This window comes from Mobula birostris, chromosome 9, assembly GCF_030028105.1.
Source record: "Mobula birostris isolate sMobBir1 chromosome 9, sMobBir1.hap1, whole genome shotgun sequence".
Taxonomy (NCBI): domain Eukaryota; kingdom Metazoa; phylum Chordata; class Chondrichthyes; order Myliobatiformes; family Myliobatidae; genus Mobula; species Mobula birostris.
This window is the reverse complement of record NC_092378.1, coordinates 65,887,210-65,907,997: the sequence shown is the minus strand read 5'-3', so window position 1 is coordinate 65,907,997 and position 20,788 is coordinate 65,887,210. Positions and strand designations below refer to the sequence as shown.

General features: G+C 45.4%; 1 protein-coding gene across 2 annotated transcripts in view; it reads left to right on the top strand.

Annotated features, from left to right (window-relative positions):
• Positions 1-19,004, top strand: part of pawr (PRKC, apoptosis, WT1, regulator) — a 231,896-nt gene extending 212,892 nt beyond the window's left edge. For both annotated transcript variants that reach the window (XM_072268193.1, XM_072268192.1), the window contains exons 5-7: positions 7,049-7,196; positions 9,184-9,288; positions 14,204-19,004. In XM_072268193.1, coding sequence (XP_072124294.1) covers positions 7,049-7,196; positions 9,184-9,288; positions 14,204-14,290 — 340 coding nt within the window. In that variant the 3' untranslated portion in view covers positions 14,291-19,004. The remainder of the gene's footprint in view (positions 1-7,048; positions 7,197-9,183; positions 9,289-14,203) is intronic.
• Positions 19,005-20,788: the final 1,784 nt, after the last annotated feature.

The window sequence follows — 20,788 nt, the reverse complement described above, 5'->3', positions numbered from 1 at the left end:
AGCTGGGTGGCAGTGTGAAATGTGAGGAGGATGTTATGAGAATGCAGGGTGACTTGGACAGGCTGGGTGAGTGGGCAGATGCAGTTTAATGTGGATAAATGTGAGGTTATCCACTTTGGTGGTAAGAATGGGAAGGCAGATTATTATCTAAATGGAGTCAAGTTCGGAAAAGGGGAAGCACAACGAGATCTAGGTGTTCTTGTACATCAGTCACTGAAAGCAAGCATGCAAGTACAGCAGGCAGTGAAGAAAGCTAATGGCATGCTGTCCTTCATAACAAGGGGAATTGAGTGTAAGAGCAAAGAGGTCCTTCTGCAGCTGTACAGGGCCCTGATGAGACCACACCTGGTGTACTGTGTGCAGTTTTGGTCTCCAAATATGAGGAAGGACATTCTTGCTATTGAGGGAGTGTAGTGTAGGTTCACAAGGTTAATTCCCGGGATGGCGGGACTGTCATATGTCGAAAGATTGGAGCGACTGGGCTTGTATACTCTGGAATTTAGAAGGCTGAGAGGGGATCTTATTGAAACATATAAGATTATTAAGGGATTGGACACGCTGCAGGCAGGAAGCATGTTCCTGCCGATGGGTGAGTCCAGAACCAGAGGCCACAGTTTAAGAATTAGGGGTAGGCCGTTTAGAACGGAGTTGAGGAAAAACTTTTTCACCCAGAGAGTGATGGATATATGGAATGCTCTGCCCCAGAAGGCTGTGGAGGCCAAGTCTCAGGATGCTTTCAAAAAAGAGATGGATAGAGCTCTTAAAGATAGCGGAATCAAAGGTTATGGGGATAAGGCGGGAACTGGATACTGACAGTGGATGATCAGCCATGATCACAGTGAATGGCGGTGCTGGCTCGAAGGGCCGAATGGCCTACTCCTGCACCTATTGTCTGTTGTCTCTGGCACTGAGTCTGGTGCTGTGGTTTGGAAGGGAAAGGGGAGGAGGGAAGGAGAGGACTGCAGTAGTGATAGGGGGTTCCATAGTTAGAAGTGTAGACACAAGGTTCTGTAGACATGAAAAAGACTCCTGATGCTATGTAGCCTTCCAGGTGCCGGGGTCAGGGACATCTTGGATCAGGTCCGTGGCATCTAATGGGGAGGGTGAGCAGCCAGAAGTCTTGGTACATTTTGGCACCAAAGGCATGGGAAGAAAAGGGAGGTGGTCCTGAAGAGAAAGTATAGGGAGTTATGTAGAAAGCTGAAAAGCAGGACCTCCAGGGTGGTAATCTCTGGATAGCTGCCTGTGCCACGCATCGGTGAGGGTAAGAATAGGATGATTTGTTGATGAATATGTGGCTGAGGAACTTGTGCAGGGGCAAGACTTCAGGTTTCTGGATCATTGGAATCTCTTCTGGAGAAGGTATGACCTATATAAAAGTGACGAGTCACACCTGAACCCGAGGGGGATCAATATCCTTGTGGGCAGGTTAGCTAAAGCTGTTGGGGAAGGTTTGAACAAAATTGGCGGGGGGATGAGAACTGGAGTGATGGGGCTGAGGATGGGGCAGTTGGTATACAAGCAGTTGTAGTTGTAGTGAGGCTTGTCAGGAAGGTCAGGAGGAATAGCAAGCTATTAAAAACAATTAGAAGGCAACTAAAAAAGCAATATGAAGGTAAGCTCGCCAATAATATCAAAGAGGATAGGACAAAATTGCAGTCAGTGGGATGAGTTGCAGTGTAACATAGGGACAAAATCAAAAAGGATGACAAATACAGGGCTGAAGGTGTTGTATTTGAATAAGGTAGATTTTGTAGCGCAGTTAGAGATTGATAGGTGTGACGTTGAGGGCATTGCTAACTTGTGGCTGAAAGAAGATTATAGTTGGGAGCTTAACATCCAAGGATACAGGTTGTATCTAAAAGTCAGGCAGGTAGGCAGATGGGTGGGGTGTCTCTGTTAGTAAGGACTGAACTCAAATCCTTAGAAAGAGGTGACATAGGATCGGAAGATGTAGAATCCGTGTGGGTGGAATTGAGAAACTGCAAGGGTAAAAAGACCCTGATGAGAGGTATGTATATAGGCCTCCAAAAATTAGCCAGAGTGTGGAGTATAAATTACAATGGCAGATAGAAAAGGCATGTCAAAAGGACAATTTTCGATAGTAATAGGGGATTTCCAGTAGATTGAGAAAATCAGGTTGGTGCTGAATCCCAACAGAGGGAATTTGTAGAATGCCTATGAGATGGCTTTTTAGAGCAGCTTGTGGTTGAACCCACCTGGGAGAAAGCTGTTTTGGATTGGGTGTTCTGTAATGAAATGGATTTGATTAGGGAGCTTAAGGTCAAAAAACTCTTAGGAGACAGTGATCATAATATGACAGAATTCACCCTGCAATTTGAAAGGGAGAAGCTAAGTCAGATGTATCAGTATAACAGTGGAGTAAAAGGAATTATAGAGGCATGAGCGAGTAGCTGGTCGATATTGATGGGAAGGGAACGCTAGCAGGGTTGACGACAGAACAGCAGTGGATTGAGTTTTTGAGAGCAATTCGGAAGGCATAGGATAGATACATCCCAAAAAGATGTAGTGCTCTAAAGTAGGCTGATGTGCTGATAAGGGAAGTCAAATACAACATAAAAGCAAAAGGGAGGGCATATAATAGAGCAAAATTAGTGAGAAGCTAGGGGAATAGCAAGCTTTTAAAAACAATTAGAAGGCAACTAAAAAAACAATAAGAAGGTAAGATATGAAGGTAAGCTAGCCAATAATATCAAAGAGGGTACTGAAAGTTCTTTTCAGATACATAGAGTGTAAAAGAGAGGCAAGAGTAGATATTGGACTGCTGAAAAATCACACTGCAGTGGTAGTAATGGGGGACAAGGAAATAGCGGACAAACTGAATAAGTATTTTGCATCAGTCTTCATTGTGGAAGACACAAGCAGTATGCTGGAAGTTTAAGAGCGTCAGGGGCCGATGTGAGATTCTGGCATGGTTCCAGAGGACTAAAAATTTTCAAATGTCTCTTCACTCTCCAAGACTTAAGGGAGGCAGAAGAAAGGCCTGTTAGCCTGACCTCAGTGGTTGGGAAATATAGGAGTCGATCATTAAAGCTGTGGTTTCAGGGTATTTAGAAGCACATATACCCCTCAACAATGATGTGGTAAGGTGAACAACTGGAGTGCCACGTGGGTGGCCATAAATATGGATATGTACAGACGAGAATGGAAACGTATGTAAAGGATGGAAAGTTATTGAATGGTTTAGTGTATATATTTATTTTTGAATAAAGTATATTTTGAAATTTAAAAAAATTTAGAAGCACATGATAAAATAGGTTGAAGTTAGCATTATCTGTTGTAATTCTTTGAGTAAATAATAAGCAGGATTGACGAAGGAGAGTTGGTGGATGTTGGGTACTTGATTTTTCAGAAGTGCTGCACATGAGGCTGCATCACAAGTTAAGAGCCCATGTTATTATAGGAAAGATACTAGCATGGATAGAGGATTGGTTTATTGGCAGGAGGCAAAGAGTGGGAACAAAGGGAGCCTTTTCTCGTGTTAGGACTGCTGCTTTTTATGTTATATGTTAATGATTTGGATGAAGGAATTGATGGCTTTGTCTTTGTAAGTCATGTTTATGGACAGTACAAAGGTTAGTGAAAAGACAGGTAGTGTGAAGGAAGCAGGGAGGCTTCAGAAAGACTAAGATTAGAAGTGGCAGATAGAATACACTGTTGGGAGGTGTCTGGTCATGCACTTTTTTAGAAGGAATAAAAGCGTAGACTATTTTCTAAATCTGGAGAAAATTAAGAAATCTGAGGTGCAAGGGGATTTGAGAGTCCTCGTACAGGATTTCCTAAAGGTTCACTTGCTGGTTGAGGTGATAGTGGTGAAGGCAATTGCAATGTTAGCATTCATTTTGAGTGGACTAGAATATAAAAGCAGGGTTGTAATGTTGGGCCTTTATAAACACTGGTCAGACTGCAATTCAAGTATTGTAAGCAATGTTGGGCCCCTTATCTAAGAAAGGATGTGCTGACATTGGAGAGGATTCAGAGGAGGCTTGTGAGAATGATTCTGGGAATGAAATGGTTATTGCTGGAATTTAGAAGAATGGAGGGGGGAGGGGGAGAGAGGGAATTCTCATTGAAACCTATCGAATGTTAAAAGGCCTAGATAGAGTGGATGTAGAGAGGATGTTTCCAGTAGTGGGAGAATCTAGGACCAGAGGGTACAGCTTCAGAATAGAGGAATGTTCATTTAGAACAGAGATAAGGAGGAATTTCTCTAGCCAGAGAGTGGTGAATCCGTGGATTTCATTGCCACAGGCGGCTGTGAAGGCCAGGTCATTGGGTATATTTAAAGCAGAGGCAGATAGGTTCTTAATTAGTCAGGGCATGAAAAATTACGGGGAGAAGGCAGGAGAAATGGGGTTGAGAGGATAAGTGGATCAGCCATGATGAAATAGAGCAGACTCAATGGGCTGAATGGTCTAATTTTGCTCCTATGTCTTATGGTTGTATGGCCCTTCCACATTGTGACAGACTTTGTTCATTTGAGAAGGTAGTCAAGAGCTAACGACTATTATATACCCTGGTAATTATATTTGTGTATGGTTTTACCAGTGAGTTAAAAGCCATGTCAAACACAGTCATTCTGCATTTAACATTCTTTGTTGGTGATGTCACCTAATCGTATAGTTTGTGTTACCAATGATATCAGGTAGAACTGACTGCAACAACTTGTGACTCTTCTAAAGTGCTGAGTCATAGCAAAGTCATGCATTACTCTTCTAACCTGAAAGTCCAGGCCACTCTGTGGCTGCAGGTTAATGTTCACATGACTGACGTTGGCTGTCAAAACAACTTTCCTGTTCAGTAAAACTCGACTAATTTGCTTCCTGGTGCTGACCAGGATTATAATGATTCTCTTATTATTAGTTTAAAGGCCTTCCTGTGTCATGATAGCACCAAAATTGTCATTGATGCAGTGGAAACAAGACATCAAAGCGTGTCAGCAGCTTCTGTAAAATTGCTGTTTAAAGTCATGGAGTCATTCAGCACAAAAGCACACCCTTCTGCCCAACTGATCCATGCTGACCAAGGTGCCCATCTAAACTATTTGAGTTTATAAACACGAGGAAACACATCTGCAGGTGCTGGCAATCCAAAGCAACACACACAGCAGGCCATGCAGCATCTATGGGAAAGAGTAGACAGTCGACGTTTCGGGCTCTTTTCCATAGATACTGCCTGACCTGCTGGGTTCCTCCTGCATTTTGTGTGTTTTGCTATTCAAATTTATCTGTGTGTTTTGGCCCATATCCATTTGAACTTTTCGTATCCACCTCTGTTAGGTGTTGTTAATGTAAACACAAGAGTTTTTGCAGATGTGGAAATCAAAAGCAGTACTGAAAATGATAGAAGAACTCAGCAGGTCAGGTGGCATCTATGGAGGGAAATAAACACAATGTTTTGGCTTAAGCATCATCTGTTTATTCCCCTCCAGACGGCGAGACAGTGCCTGACTCGCTGAGTTCAGCATTTCGTTTGTTCTTAATATACTTGCCTTAACTACTTCCTCTGGCAGTCCATTCCAAGTATTAACCATCCTCTGGGTAAAAAAGTTATACCTCAAGTTCCTATTAAATCCCTGCCTTACCTTAAACCTGTGCTCTCTTCTTGATTCCCCAACTCTGGGAAAAGACACGTTCACCCTATCTATGGCTTTCATGATTTTCCATACCTCTGTAAGATCACCTCATTCTCCTATGCTCCAGCGAAGAAAAAAGTGCCCAACTAGCTCTGTCCCTTGAGATTTGGCAACAGCTTGTGAATCTCCTCCCTGTTCTTTCCAGCTTGATCGCAACTTTCCTATAGCAGGGCAACTAAAACTGAACACGGTCTTCCCCCAGTGTAGCAGTTACTGCAGTCACTTTACAGCACCAGCAATCGCCGATCGGGTTTCAATTCGCACCACTGTCTGGAAGGAGTCTGTACGTTCTACTCATGACTGTGTGGGTTTCTTCCAGGTGCTCCAGTTTTCTCCCACGTTCCAAAGATGTAAGGTCTAGGGTTAGTGAGTTGTGGGCATGCTACGTTGGTGCTGGAAGCATGGTGACGCCAGCACAATCCTCACTGATATGATTTGATGCAGAAGATGCATTTCACTGTATGTTTTGATATACATTTCATTGTATGTTTCGATGTGCATTTCACAAACAAAGCTAATCCAGCATCTGGTACATTGCAACATAAGATCCCGACTTCTGTGTTCCATGACCAATGAAGGCCAACGCTCCAATGGTTCTCTTCACCACCCTCTCAAAGATATTCCCTCAGAACTGGAGGAAGGTGGGCAGCTTTATACCTTCACTAGTGGCAGTCAGTCAAGTTGTTCTCTTCCCTTCAGGTTGGTTGAGGGTTCAGAGCACCTTCTCACAGCCTCTCCAAATTAGTGCTATGGGTAGCCACCAGAGAGGGGAATCCTCTGCTCAGAATGAGGGCACATCTGGAAGTGTGTTGTCCCTTGTACATGCTGGTCATGGTGTCAACCTCGACATACACTCAGATCTAAACCGACAATCCTGCAGTCAGAGGAAGAGTGTGGCCCATTTTACTGCAGCAGACTCAGCAGCGAGATTAAAGATTAGCTTTACTGCATATTATCTTTATTTGTCACATGTACGTTGAAAGGTGCAGTTCGAGGGTGTGCCGGGGCAGCCCACAAGTGCATGTCCACAATTTACTAAGCCTAACCCTTACGACTTTAAAATGTGGTGGGCATTGAGCCAGCGTTGCTGGTGCTGTAGAGCATTACGTTAACCTCTACGGTACCTTGCCGCCTAGATGTGCGAGACAAAGCCTGATATATTCACCCACCATTCACAGGACACTGAATGCTTTTCATTAATTCACCTGCACTTGCTATATCGAATCGCTCTCATCATCTCGGCATTCTGCCACAGTTTTTGTTCCCCTTCAAGTTTAAAATCACATGTTTGTTAAGATTGATCTCAGAGACAGTTAAAGGGTCTGCACAACTTTGTGGGCTGAATGGCCTGTACTGTGCTGTAATGTGTTTATGTTCTGTGTTCTTCCTCAGCTCCATGGGTGCTCCTGAAGAAGACATCCCTACGTACTCAACCAATAATCGATACTCTGGTCGAGGTGAGAGGATGGGCTATGGTCGCTATGGCAACTCTGCAAGCTATGGTGGTTCATTAGAGAAGAAATTGGAAGAATTTGAAAAGGTATGTTCTGCAGAGGAGATTTATCAGAATGTTGCCTGGATTAAAGAACAAGTCTTACGAGTATAATGCCCTGGTTAAGATTTTTACTGCTAATGCTTTAGGGTATTTCATTTAGTAGCTTTCTGTAGAAGAGCTGTGACATGCTGATAGTGTTTGGGTTTCCGTTAAAGATAAGGGGCTATGATGTTCAACTTAGGAATGTTGTGTCAGCCAATCAGGAATTTGGAATTGGGAGAAGGTTCTAGAGAAAGCTGGACGGAGAGAGATTTGTGAAGGACACTGGTGGGGTTTATGTTCTGTTTGGCGGGAGATAGAGGGGAAGATGGGGAAGGATGGCTGTAGGATTCGATCCAACGGGAAGGCGCCATTGCAAGGAGTGCTTCGCGAGTCGAAGGAGTCCAAGATGGTAAGTTCTACTGGTGATTGGCGAGAAAATTCGGCACCATGAGTAACAGACACACTTGGCTTTTGGAAGAGACGAGCTCTAGACTGGTTTAATTGTAATGGGCCTTTTTATTTTTTTTCTTTTCCTTTTCCTCTTAATAACTGGTTGATAACGCTGAAATTAGTAAATACATTTTCTCTGTAATTGTATGTGGTGTAGGATCTGTTATTTCTTGCTGATGGGTAATTGTTTATGGGCAGTATTTACACAGCATTTGCTCAAATCGGGGTCCAGTTAATCGAAACATCCCAACTTTCCCATTTGGTTGGACTCAAACCATACTGACCCTAGACGTACATTGTTTGAGAAATGTGGCTTTCTCACCACCGAGTCCAGTGGCTGTTAGCAGAGCCAAGTTTCTGTACAAGCCCGGTGAGGGGGTTTCCTGAGGAAAGGTTGAACAAGTTAGGGCTTTTCTCTTTGGTGTGGAGGATGGGGGTGACTTGATAGAGATGTACAAGATGATAAGAGGTGCACATCAAGTAGATGGACAAAGACTTTTTCCCAGGGTGTAAATGGGTACTATGAGGGGGCATAACTTTAAGGAGCTTGGAGGAAAGTATAGGACTTTTACACAGAGCATGGTGGGCATGTGGAATGCGCTGCCAGGGGTGGTGATTGAGGCTGATACATCAGGAGCATTTAAGACGCACTCAGATAATAGAAAAATGTAGGAAGGAAGGGTTAGGTCACAGTAGGTTAAAAGATTGGGCACAACATCGTGGGCTGTAGGGCCTGTACTGTGCTGTAGTGTTCTGTGCTGTATGAGGGTGGGGAGGGGAGGCTGAGGGGGAATGAGAGGGGCTTGTTTCACTCTCTGCTCCTCTCTCCTCTTTGTAATGTACTGCCTGCCTGTACTTCCCAAGTTACAAAGCTCCCAGTGCAACCTTCCACCTGGACTTTGCATCTGGAGAGGGAATGACGCTTGGTTCTATATTCCAGTGGTGCTGGGTGGAACTCTTTGGAAGTACATGCAGGAAAAGAAGGCACTGCAGTAACAGATCTGTGCAAGTGGAATAAGGAATTATTTCACTGTTTTGAGGCCTAGAGGGGATTTCTGGGGAACCTTTCTCATGAGGAGAGTGGTGAGTACTTGGAGCATGCTGCCAGAGAGAGTGGTGGACACAGCAATGTTTTAAGAAGTGTTTGAATAAACACTTGAATCACCTGGGTTTGCAGGGTACCAGTCAAGTCTTGGGAGATGGGATTAGTGTGGATGGGTATGTTGCTGGTGAGCATGGATACCGTGGGCTCAATGGGCTATTTCTACAAGCACAAGAGGGCAACACACAGGCACAAAGTGCTGGAGATGTTCAGCAGGTCAGGCAGCAGCTATGGAGGATCTCAGTCTGAAGTGTCGACTCCTTCTTCCTCTCTGTAGATGCTGCCTGACCTGCTGATTTCCTCCAGCATTCTGTGTGCGTTGGTCTGCCCAGCTCTGTGTTTCTAAGACTCCTTGACTCCCTGACTCCATATTCAGCTGGGGAGGTTAGATTAATCACTCAACATCACGGTTGATGGGCGATCTCTGTCTCTCAACAGGAACTTGCCAAGGAGAGGCAAGAAAATCAGAAGCTGCTGAAACAGCTACAGGATCGGGACGATCTCATTGGGAAACTGAAGGAAGAAATCGACCTTCTTAACAGAGTAAGAATCACTGGTTAGACCCTAACCATTAGAGGCAGTTCAAGTGGAAGGAATGGAAAGGGGCAAATAAAAATAATAAATCCTTAAAATACGGGAGCAGAATTAGGCCATTTGGCCCATCAAGTCTACTCCCCCGTTCTGTCATGACCGACTTAGTACTCTTTGAGGTTGTGTAATAATTATTTACTGTTCAGCCTCATTCTTCTGCCATCACTTGCAGGGATAAGTGCTAGGAGGGAAGTTAATGAGGAGGGAGAAATAGACAAATGAATCCCTGCCGAAAGAGGAGAATGGGGGGAAGGTGTTGCAAGAGGAAGAAATGCTACACCTGCTGATTCATGTCCTCTCTCACCTCTATTCAGGGCCCCAAAGAATACTTCCAGGTGAAGCAATACATCACCTGTGAATCTGTTGGGGTCCTTCTCCACATTGATGAGACCTGGAGCAGATTGGGAGACCACTTTGTCAAGCTCCATCCACAAAGGGCAGGATTTCCTGATGGGCAACCATTCTAGTTCCAATCTCCGTTCCTGTTCCTGTTCCCACATGTTGCTTCATGGCCTCCCCTACTGTCACGATGAGGTTGGAAGAGCAGCCCATCATATTCCACTGGGTACCCTCCCAAGCTGATGGCATGAACATTGATTTCTCTAACGTCCGGTAATTTCTTCTCCTTCCCCTTCCCTCTTCTTCAGTTCCCCACTTTGGCTCCCTCTTACCTCCTCACTTGCCTATCATGTCCCACTGGTGCCCCTTCTCCTTCCCTTTCTCCCAAGGTCCACTCTCCTCTTATATCAGATTCCATTTTCTCCAGCCCTTTCCCTTTCCCTTTTCCTCTTATCACCTCCCAGCCTCGTACCATAGTCCTCCCCGCAACCCCTTCCCACCAGCCTGGCTTCCTCCCACCAACTCCTTATTCTGGCTTCTTCCATCTTCCTTCTAGTCCTGAGGAAGGGCCTGAAACATCAACTGTTTCTTCATTTCCATAGATGTTGCCTGACCTGCTGAGTTCCTCCAGCATTTTGTGTGCATTACTCTGGAATTCCCACATCTGCAGGATTTGATTAGATTAGATTAGATTAGCTTCACTTGTTACATGTACATCGAAACTCCAGACTCAGTGAAATGCTTCGTTTGCATCAGTGACCAACATAGTCTGAGGATGTGCTGCGGGCAGCCCACAAATGTCACCATGCTTTTCCAGCACCAACGTAGCATGCCCACAATTTACTAACCTTTACTAGTCTGTACGTCTTTAAAATGTGGGAGGAAACTGGAGCACCCAGAGGAGGCACACACTGTCAAGGGGGGAATGTACAAACTCTTTATAGACTGCGGGGGAATTTAACCCAGGTTGCTAGCACTGGAATAGTCTTATTCCAGTTGCTGTGCTACTGTGCAGCTCAAGAGTGGTGTTGGTTCTGCAGTCTGAAAGTATGAACTGCAAACTTAATAAACTTAATCTACATCCCATCGTGTATCAACCCCATGCGAGAAGTAACATTTAATCTTTCCTAGTAACATCTGCTCAGTTGGAATTATTTGCTCTGTTGGGTCTATTTAATTGGCCACATGACTGGAATTGTGCTCACTTGTCTAGCCTTGTACGCTGATCACAGACGTTTCTCCCTGACAACAGGATTCCTCCTGAAAGTACGACTGAAAACCTTACATTAACGCTTGCATGCACCATGTGTTTCAAATGATTAAGAGCAGGTCCAAGGGCTTAGTTCTCCTGAGGAAACTATTTTAGAATGTGTTTGTTCAACAGCCAAGCTGAGTCCTGGAATTTCCAGAGGAGCCTGGAGATCAAGCCTTTTTGATCTTTTGATCGCCCTACGCTTGCTCACAGTAATCTCAGTTTGGTTATGTAACAAGCCTAGAGGGAAAAAAATCACCCTTCAGAGCTGCTGAATGGGGAAGGTTTGGGCTGGCAGCTTGTCTTAAAATCAAAGACTTGGACAAGAAGGTCTTCCCTGTTACAGAGTCCTGAAGCACTACAGCGCAGAAACAGGCCCTTTAGCCCATTTAGTTCATGCCGAACTGTTATTCTGCCTAGTCCCATTGACACACGCACTTGGACCGTGGCCCTCCATACCCTTCCCTTCCGTGTACTTATGCAAATTTCTGTTCCCTTTCTCTAACCTCCAATAATCCCCCCCCACCCACCCACACACGCACATTCCTTCCTCCTCCCTTTCCTTCCCCCATTCTGGTTCCCCTCACACCTCTTCTCTTCTCCTCACCTCACCTGCCCATCACCTCCCTCTGGTTCCCCTCCTCCTTCCCTTTCTTGCATGGTCCACTGTCCTCTCCTATCAGATTCCTTCTTCAGCCTTTCATCTCTGCCACCTATCACGTCCCAGCTTCTTGTTTCATCTCCTCTCCCCTGCCCACCCACCTTCCTCCTCACCTGGTCTCACCTATCACCTGCCAGCTTCTATTCCTTCCCCTCCTTCCACCTTCTCATTCTGACTTCTGCCCCCTTCCTTTCTAGTCCTGATGAAGGGTCTTGGCCTGAAGCATTGACTGTTATTCCCCTCCATAGATGCCATCTGACTTGCTGAGTTCCTCCAGCATTTTGTCTGTGCTGCCATTCGACCCGTCTTGTCCCTACTAACTCCTATTAGAGTTTTCCCACATGTCTTCCTCACTTGTTCCCTGAAACCACCACATTGTCCTGTCTTTAAAACCTCTTCTGTCTCCTCTCAATGGCCCTGACCAACTCAGTTTTGTGCTCCAACCCCACAGCTTGTGAGTTCCTCAACATCTCCAAAGTTTATCCTCATCTGCCCTTTGTGTCTTTTGTCTGATATTTTAAAACAGTGCCCCCAGCACATCTTTAGGGTGGTACGATCATGTAGCGATTAGTTGAATATTTTATGGCGCATGCTCTCCCCATGACTGCATGGGTTTCCTCCAGATACTCTGGTTTCCTCCCACATTCCAAAGACATACGGGTTATTGTTCCCAAGTTGTGGCCATACTGTGTTGACGTGGTGACACTTGTGGGCTGCTCCCAGCACATCCTCATACCATGTTGGTCATTGACACAAACAACGTACGTATTTCACTGCGTGTTTCGATGGCGTGTAACAAATAAAGCTAATAATGATCTCAGTCTTGGGTTGTGTTGGTTGTTAATGCAAGTGACACATTTCACTGTTTGTTTCGATGTAAAGGAAAGGTACGTCGCATCCGGAGTTTCTCCGGTTAGCGGACGATTTCCCTCCACGCCTCTCTGACGTAGTGGGGAACCGCGTACGAGGCAAGTTACAGCACTGGTTTGCCTTTGCATTCTGCCGGGTGAGTTTCCAAAGAGATCACCAGCTGGTAACCCAGCACGGAGTTACGTCCCGACGTCCGACGCTGATGCCACTATGCCACCAGCCGGGTCTGTTTCGATGTACATGTGATAAATAAATGAATCTGAATTTATTCCCCAGCCAAGCAACAAAGAGATCCGTGAGATCTGGGGAAAGTGGGAATAGTGATAGATAAAAGAGAGCTTTATATGTCACATGCACATCGAAACATACTGTGAAATCCATCTTTTGCGTCAGTGACCAATACAGTCTGAAATGTGTGCTGGGGGCAGCCTGCAACTCGCGCCACGCTTCAGGCACCAACGTGACATGCCCACAACTTACTAATCTTAACCTGTATGTTTTTGGAATGTGGGAGGAAACAGGAGCTTCCAGAGTCACATGGAGAACGTGCAAACTCTTTACAGACAGCGGCAGGAATTGAAATGCTAGCGCTAACCACTAGGAGGAGGTGACAGGGGGCTGCAGGTGGTGGGATCTGGTAGGTGCCTGGCCCTCTCGGTTCCTCCAGCATCTTGCAAGTTGCTCCAGATTTCAAGCATCTGCAGCCTTTTGTAAGTCCACCCTGACTAGTGTTCTTACTGTTCCAACGAGATGTGTGCAGGCTCAGTCATTTGCTGTATTCAAACGAGACAGTAATACGTTACCAAATATGAAAAGAACCTTCGATCATACAAAATGCAGAGGGGTTATCGCTAGGATAAAAGCCAGTAGGCTTATTCCATCAAGGTTGGATGAGACTAAAACCAAAGATCATAGGTTAAGGGTGAAAGGTGAACTATTTAAGGGGAACCTGAAGGGGAGCGTCTTCACTCAGAGGGTGGTGGGAGTGTGGAATGAGCTGCCAGTGAATGTGGTGGATGCAGGTTTGCTTGCACCATTTAAGTGGAGTTTAGGTAAGTGCATTGATGGAAGGGGTATGGAGGGCTGTGGTCCAGGTGTAGGCCAATGGGACGAGGCAGATTAATAGTTTGGTGTGGACTCAATGGCCTAAAGGACCTGTTTCCGTGCTATGGCGTCCTATGATTCTATAAATCAGGGTACATGGGTGAGGGTTGAGCAGAGGAGGGTCTGAGTTGGCCTGTATCTGCTTGACCTGTCAATTAAACCTAACAGAGTGGCACAGGAGGTAGAGCCTCTGCCTCACAGCTCTGGAGACCAGAGTTAATCCTGGCCCTGGCCACTGTCTTTGTGGAGTTTGCAAGTTCTCCCCATGACCATGTGGTTTTCCTCTGGTTACTCCGGTTTCTTCCCACCTCTCAAAGACATGCGGGTTGATTGGCCACTGTAAATCTCCTCCAGTATGTGGGTGCTTGATATGTGGCTGAATGATGAAGTCTGGGAGCCTTTCTCCTTCTGCTCTTTGCCCTGATTAATAAACTCATAAAGATAAAAGATGCTGGAAATCTGGAGCAGCTCACATAAAATGAGGAACTCAGCAGGTCAGGCAGCCTCTATGGGGAATATGTAGTCAGGCTTGAAACATTGACTGTCTGTTCTTCTCCACTGATGCTGCCTGACCTGCTGAGTTCCTCCGGCATTTTGTGTGTGTTAACACAAGCTCATGCTGCCTTTGTTTCCCGTTCAAGGATTTGGATGAAATTGAAGACGAGAATGACCAGCTGAAGCAAGAAAACAAGACACTGCTGAAAGTAGTCGGCCAGCTCACCAGGTAGAAGCTTGCCTTCTCCTACAGCACACCACTCCGTGTCAGCCTGACTGATAACATTGCCTTCCTGGACTGCGCTTTGCAAACGAAACACAAGGGCCAGACTGTGAACGAGAATGCCCAAGTTCACACCACCCCTCAGTTGAGAATATTACACACCTTTTCAAAGTCCTCTATCACATACAGATGTATCGCATCGGGCTCCATTGACCTTCTGTAGCACCTGCTGGATTAAATAAAATTCCCGATGTATTTCCTTAGACGACCTGCAAGAACCTCTGTTGCAGAGCCGTTTCTGAGCAGATCGACAGGTTGAATCATGGCTGCTGTCTTGTTATCCACACAATACAAGTCCAGTTCACCCCATGGTGGTTTCTGCTATGTTCAAACATCACAAGAGGAGCATACGTGTCAAAGCTGCAAATGGTTTCAAGAAGTGAGATTTCACTGCTGCAAGCAAGCCCTCACTTTAAGATGTGACTAAAGCTTCAAACCGTACAACTTCTACGTGCACAATATTTTCTCAGCTCATCTATTCAAAACTTTGTTAAAATGTACTTTGCTCGAGAACCTTGAAAGGCATTGATCCTGTAGTATCAGTCTCGTGCTTAATCTGTGACACGGAAGTGTAGAACTTCTCTTTCAAAATTCATTCCATTTCAACAATTAAAAGAAGTTTGGTAGGTGCATTGATGGGAGGGATATTGAGAGCTATGTTCCTGGTGCTGGTCAATGGGACAAGGGAGGATAACAGTTGGTATGGACAAGATGGGCCAAAGAGCCTGTTTTTTATGCTGTAGTCCTCTCTGGGTAAAAGTTGTAACATAAACAGCAGGAGGAGCCATTCAGCCTTTTGAGCTTGTTCTATTATACATTAAGAATGTGGCTGACCTGACCCACATCTTGACTTCCCTCCTTGATCCTAGCAACCATTGATTTCCCTGCCAATCCTCTGTGGCCCTGAACACACCTAAGGAAATCAGAGGAGTAGCCCGCTCTGTCCCGCCATTCCATATGATTATGGCTGATCTGCCATAGGCCGCGTCTGCTCTCCTGTTCCTGTTTCCCATTGCCTTAATCCCCTGGTACAACATGGAACATGGAACAGTACTGGGCAGGAACAGGCCACAATGTTGTCCTAAGTACTTAGACTAAAAACACTAATCCTTTCTGCCTGCACAAGGTTCATGTCCTTCCATTCTCCGCGCATTCACGTGCCTAAGTATCCCTTAATCACCTCTATCATATCTGCCTCCACCACCACCCCAATGAAGACACCCACCACTCTCGCTGTAGAACATTGTCTATGAAATTACTGCCTCTCCCCTCTCCTCTAGTACTGAACTTTGAATTTTCCCCCTCTTAGATATCCTCTAGTATTAAACATTTCAAACCTGGGGGAAAAGATTTCGGCTGCCTGCACAATCTACACCTCTCACAATTTTATAAACTTCTACAGGTCTCTACTTGGCCTCCACTTCTCCAGAGAAAACAACCCTTGAAATCTTTCAAATATTTATCTGCCTCCACTTCAAATTCCCCCAATCTTTTAGTCTCCACATCTTCAGGCGGAGAATTCCATGGATGGTGCAGACTCCATATTTCAAGGATTCGCACATTCTCTGAGGATTGGAGGGGCGGGGGGGCGGTGGGGTTGGTGGTGGAAGAAAACCCAAACTGCTGGAGGAATTAAGTGGGTCAGGCAGCATCCGTGGAAGTAAGACGTTCTTCTGACTCTCAGTGTCTGAGAAGAACTTTGTCTCAAGCAGTATGCCTTCATTCTGACACCATGGCCCCTAGTTTTATAAGAGAATAGACCTCTCAGTTAATTGCCCTCAGAATCTTGTGTGTTTCCATGGGATCATCTCTTAAAGCCTAAGTGTAGGCCCCACTTGCTCAATCTTACCTCTTGAGCTCATCCCAGGATTCAGTGAACTGTTGATCACAATCAGGTTTATTATCACTGTCATATATGATATGAATTTTGTTGCTTTACAACAGCGATAAAGTGCAAAAATAAATAAATATTGCAAAAAAAAAAGGAATACTGAGATATTCCTGAACCGTTGAGAAATCTGATGGTGAAGGGGAAGAAGTTGTTTCTGAGTTGTTGAGCGTGTGTTTTCAGCCTCCTGTGCCCTGCCCCCTGATGGTAGTAATGTGAAAAGGGCATCTCCTGTGTGCTGAAGGTCCTTGATGGTGGATGCCAGCGCCTTGAGGCATCACCTTGTGGAGATGTCCTCGATGGTGCAGAGGGTTGTGCCCATGATGGAGCTGGGTGAGACTACAACCCAGTGCAGCCTCTTTCATTCCCGTGCATGGGAGCCTCCGTCCCAGATGGTGATGCAACCAGATAGAATGCTTTCCACCATACATCTTTAGAAATTTTCCAGTCTTTGGTGACGTACTAAATCTACCCAGACTCTTTATGAAGTAGAGCCACTGGTGTGCCCATTACATCAATGTGTTGGGTCCAGGATAGATCCTCTGAGATGCTGACACCCAAGAAGTTGAAACTGCTCAGCCTTGCCACCACTGCTTCTCAATGAGGACTGGTGCTGGTTCTCCTGACTTCCCCTTCGTGAGGTCCACAGTCAGTTCCTCGGTCTTATTGATGATGAGTACAGGACAGCTGTGATACCACTCAATCAGCCAATCTATCACCGTTGGAGATTCTGCAAACACCAGTGGTGTCATCTATGAATTTTTAGCCACACAGTCATAATTGTAGAGAAAGTAGATTAGTGGGCTAAGCATGCATCGTTGCTGAATGTCAGCAAGGAGGAGATGTTATCCCTGATCTGTATTGTCTGAGGTCTCCAAATGAGGAAGTCCTGGTCTTTTCCACCTTTCCTTAACCTGGGTTGTGGAAGCTAACTTCAACAGTCAGCTCGTAGGTTTCCAGATGACTTCAGAGAGTTAATGACCTGTTGTTTTGTCACTGTGTTGTGAGACTGTTTTTCTGGTCATAGATGCAGGGTGGACGCAGCCTGCTGTGTTGTCAGTGCAATAAACTGGCATTGTCACTAGGTGTGAAATGCACTGTGTGAGCCTCTCCCTCTTCCCCTCCCACTGACACTCCCGTCTCCCAGTCCCATCTGACTGCATATATACAACCAATCGAAATAACTTCCCTCCAGGCCGCGGTGCACCCACAAAACATATTTCACACAACACCTAAACCGAAATATTACCATATACAAGTTAATAAAATATAATTCAATGTGCATGTAGTGTGTGGTACAGGTAAACAAACAGTAAACAGCTCACTGTTTTGGTGATGAGACTTTGGTGGTGGCAGGGTATTCATAAGTCTTCACAGCCCTGGGGAAGGAGCTTTTACCCAGTCCTGATGCTTCTGGACATCCTTCCTGAAGGTAGTGGGTCAAAGAGATTGTGTGTCTCTCTCTCACACACACACTCTGAATCAAGCTCAGACCTTTGAATTTATGCTTCACAGTTTTTTTCTCGCTAATCATTAAAAAATAAAAAAAATCTGCAAAATGGTGCACAAAGAGGCAGACAGTACACTACTGCCTATTGGGAATGACTCAATAAAGACCATGTTGTTCAAATGTTATTACATAAACATTACAGCACAATACAGGCCCTTCGGCCCACAATGTTGTGCTGACCTTTTAACCTACTGTAACGTCAATCTAACCCTTCTCCCCTACATAACCCTCCAATTTTCTATCATCCTCAGAGTTTTTTTATATATCTGCCTCTACCGCCACCCCTGGCAGGGCATTCCATATACCCACCACTCTCGGTGTAAAAAAAACCTACCCCTGACATCCCTGCTATACTTCCCTCCAATCACCTTAAAAATATGCCCTTCCACCCTGGCTCTCCGCTCGATCTAGGCTTATATTTATCGTACCTTTGCCTGTTTGAACACCATCATATTCTTAATCGTTTTCATTTCTTGCATTGCGTTTTCTGTTTGATTGAAGAAACAATCCGTGTGATGGAATCAATTTCAAATAGATTTGGTGTGGATTAGTTCTCTGTCGTTCTTCTTCTTAAGCCCATCACCACTACTGGGGCAGAGGCTGCCGACGGCAGCTCATTAGAGCCCTCTGTCTTGGGCCAGTCTGGGCAAAGATCCTTCCTCTCCCAGGGATGCGGTCTTCGGAGCTCTTGTTGGTGTTTCTCTAGCTCTGGTTTTTTACGGGATGGGGTTGCTAATCCCATGCCCATCCCTCCCCCTTTCACAGCCAGGCTTGGGACCGTCCGTGGCAGAGTTTCCTCTGTGGCTGGTGTGTGCTTAACCAGCAATGCGGGTCACTGAATTCAGCCTCTGGACTTTGGTACAGTCGAACTAGATTATGGAGGTGGGACCTATAAATTGAATGGAATAACATAATCTAGTGAGGGCAGCCGAGTAAAGGGCACACTTCTGTCTTCACGACATTTAGAATATTCATAACTATAAATCACGTTTGGTGTTAGTTGGCTTGCAGCGCATCAAGATTACAGCAGAAAATGTAAAAAAAAAGTATTTTCAATGAATCCACTTAAAAATATTAAAAAGCCTGGAGCTTTGAACTTTACAGAGGCCAGCATACATAAGAAATGAGTTCTGACTGTTGCTAATTCTTGTGACTTCTGACATGCATTTGATTTCCTTCTAGGTTAGATTAGTGCATCAGGAAGAATGGTACATTGTAAAACTGTGCTGTTGCAGATAGATTTATGCAAAATAAACTGACGCATGTCACAACTAAAACTTGTTCTGCTGTTGGTTTTATTTCCTTCAAACTGAAGTCAATGATGAGTTTATTGTCACGTGCACAATTCCATGTGTGCACAGGTGTAATGAAAAACTTACTTTCCACAGCATTGCAGGTACAGAGAATCAGATAAGCAACATTCGCAAATAAAATATAAACAAATTATACACAAATTAGCATTTACAAGATAGAACATAATTGGAACAAAAACGACCATTTCAGTGCAAAGTGCTAATAGTGTTAAACTTTTGCCGACTGGTTCAAAATAAATGAATGGTGTGGGACTTGAGGCTCTGTATCTCCAGCCTGACGGTAGCTGCGAGAAGATGGCCCAAATGGTGATGATGAATGTTGCCTTCATGAGGCAGCACCTCCTGTAGATACTACCAATGGTGGGGAGGGATGTTTCCAGAGAGTGGGCATTCTCTGGAGCTTCCTGTACATTCAATTTGCTATACCAGACCAGGATATTTTCTACAGTTCATTTGTAGAAGCTTGGTCAAGTGTTCATTGGCATCCAAACAACACACACAAACTGCTGGAGGAACTCACAGGCCAGGCAGCATCTATGGAAAAAGAGTACAGTTGATGTTTTGGGCTGAGAGCCTTCAGCAGGACTGGAGAAAAAAAAGATGAGTTAAAAGTTGGGGGGAGATGAGGGAGAAACAAGGTGACGGGTGAAACCAGGAGCTGGAGGGGAGAAGTAAAGAGCTGGGGAGTTGATTAGTGAAAGAGGTACTGGGCTGCAGAAGGGGGAATCTAATAGGAGAGGACAGAAGGCCATGGGAGAAAAGAAAAAGGGGGAGGAGCACGAGAGGGAGATAATGGTCAGGGAAGGAGATACGGTGAGAGACAGAAAAGGGGATGGGGAATGCTGGGGGAGGGGTGTTGGCATTACTGGAAGTTCGAGAAATCGATGTTCATGCGATCAATTTGGAGGCTACCCAGATGGAATATAAGATGTTCTTCCAACCTGAGTGTAGCCTCATCATGACAGTAGAGGAGGTGATGGACTGACATGTTGGAATGGGAATGAGAATTGGAATTAAGATATGTGGCCACTGGGAGATGCCGCTTTTTCTAGCAGACGGAGCGTAGGTGCTCGGCGAAGTGATGTCCCAATCTACGTTGGGTCTCACTGATATACAGGAGGCCACACCAGGAGTGCCGGATACAGTACTGTATATAACCCCAACAGATTCACAGGTGAAGTGTCACTTCACCTGGAAGGACTGTTTGGGGCCCTGAATGGTAGTGAGGGAGGAGGTGTAGGGCAACTGTAGCATTTGTTCAGCTTGCAAGGATAAGTGCCAGGAGGGAGATCAGTGGGAGGGACAAATGGACAAGGGAGTCACATTGGGAGCAATCCCTGCGGAAAGCAGAAAGTGGAGGGGGGGCGAGGAGGAAGGATGTTCTTGGTGGTGGATCCAGTTGGAGGTGATGGAAGTTTTGGAGAATTACATGTTGGATGTGGAGGCTGGTGGGGTGGTAGGTGAGGACAAGAGGAATCCTACCCCTAGTGGAGTGGTGGGAGGATGGGATGAGAGCATATGTGCTTGAAATGTAAGAGATGCGGTTGAGGGTAGTGTTGATGTTGGAGGAAGGGAAGCCCCTTTCTTTGAAGAAGGATGACATCCCCTCCACCACCATTCAGGGCCCCAAACAGTCCTTACAGGGGAGGTGATGCTTCATCTGTGAGTCTGTTGGGCTCATATAAAGTGCTCCTGGTGTGGCCTCCTGTGTATCAGTAAGACCCGACATAGATTGGG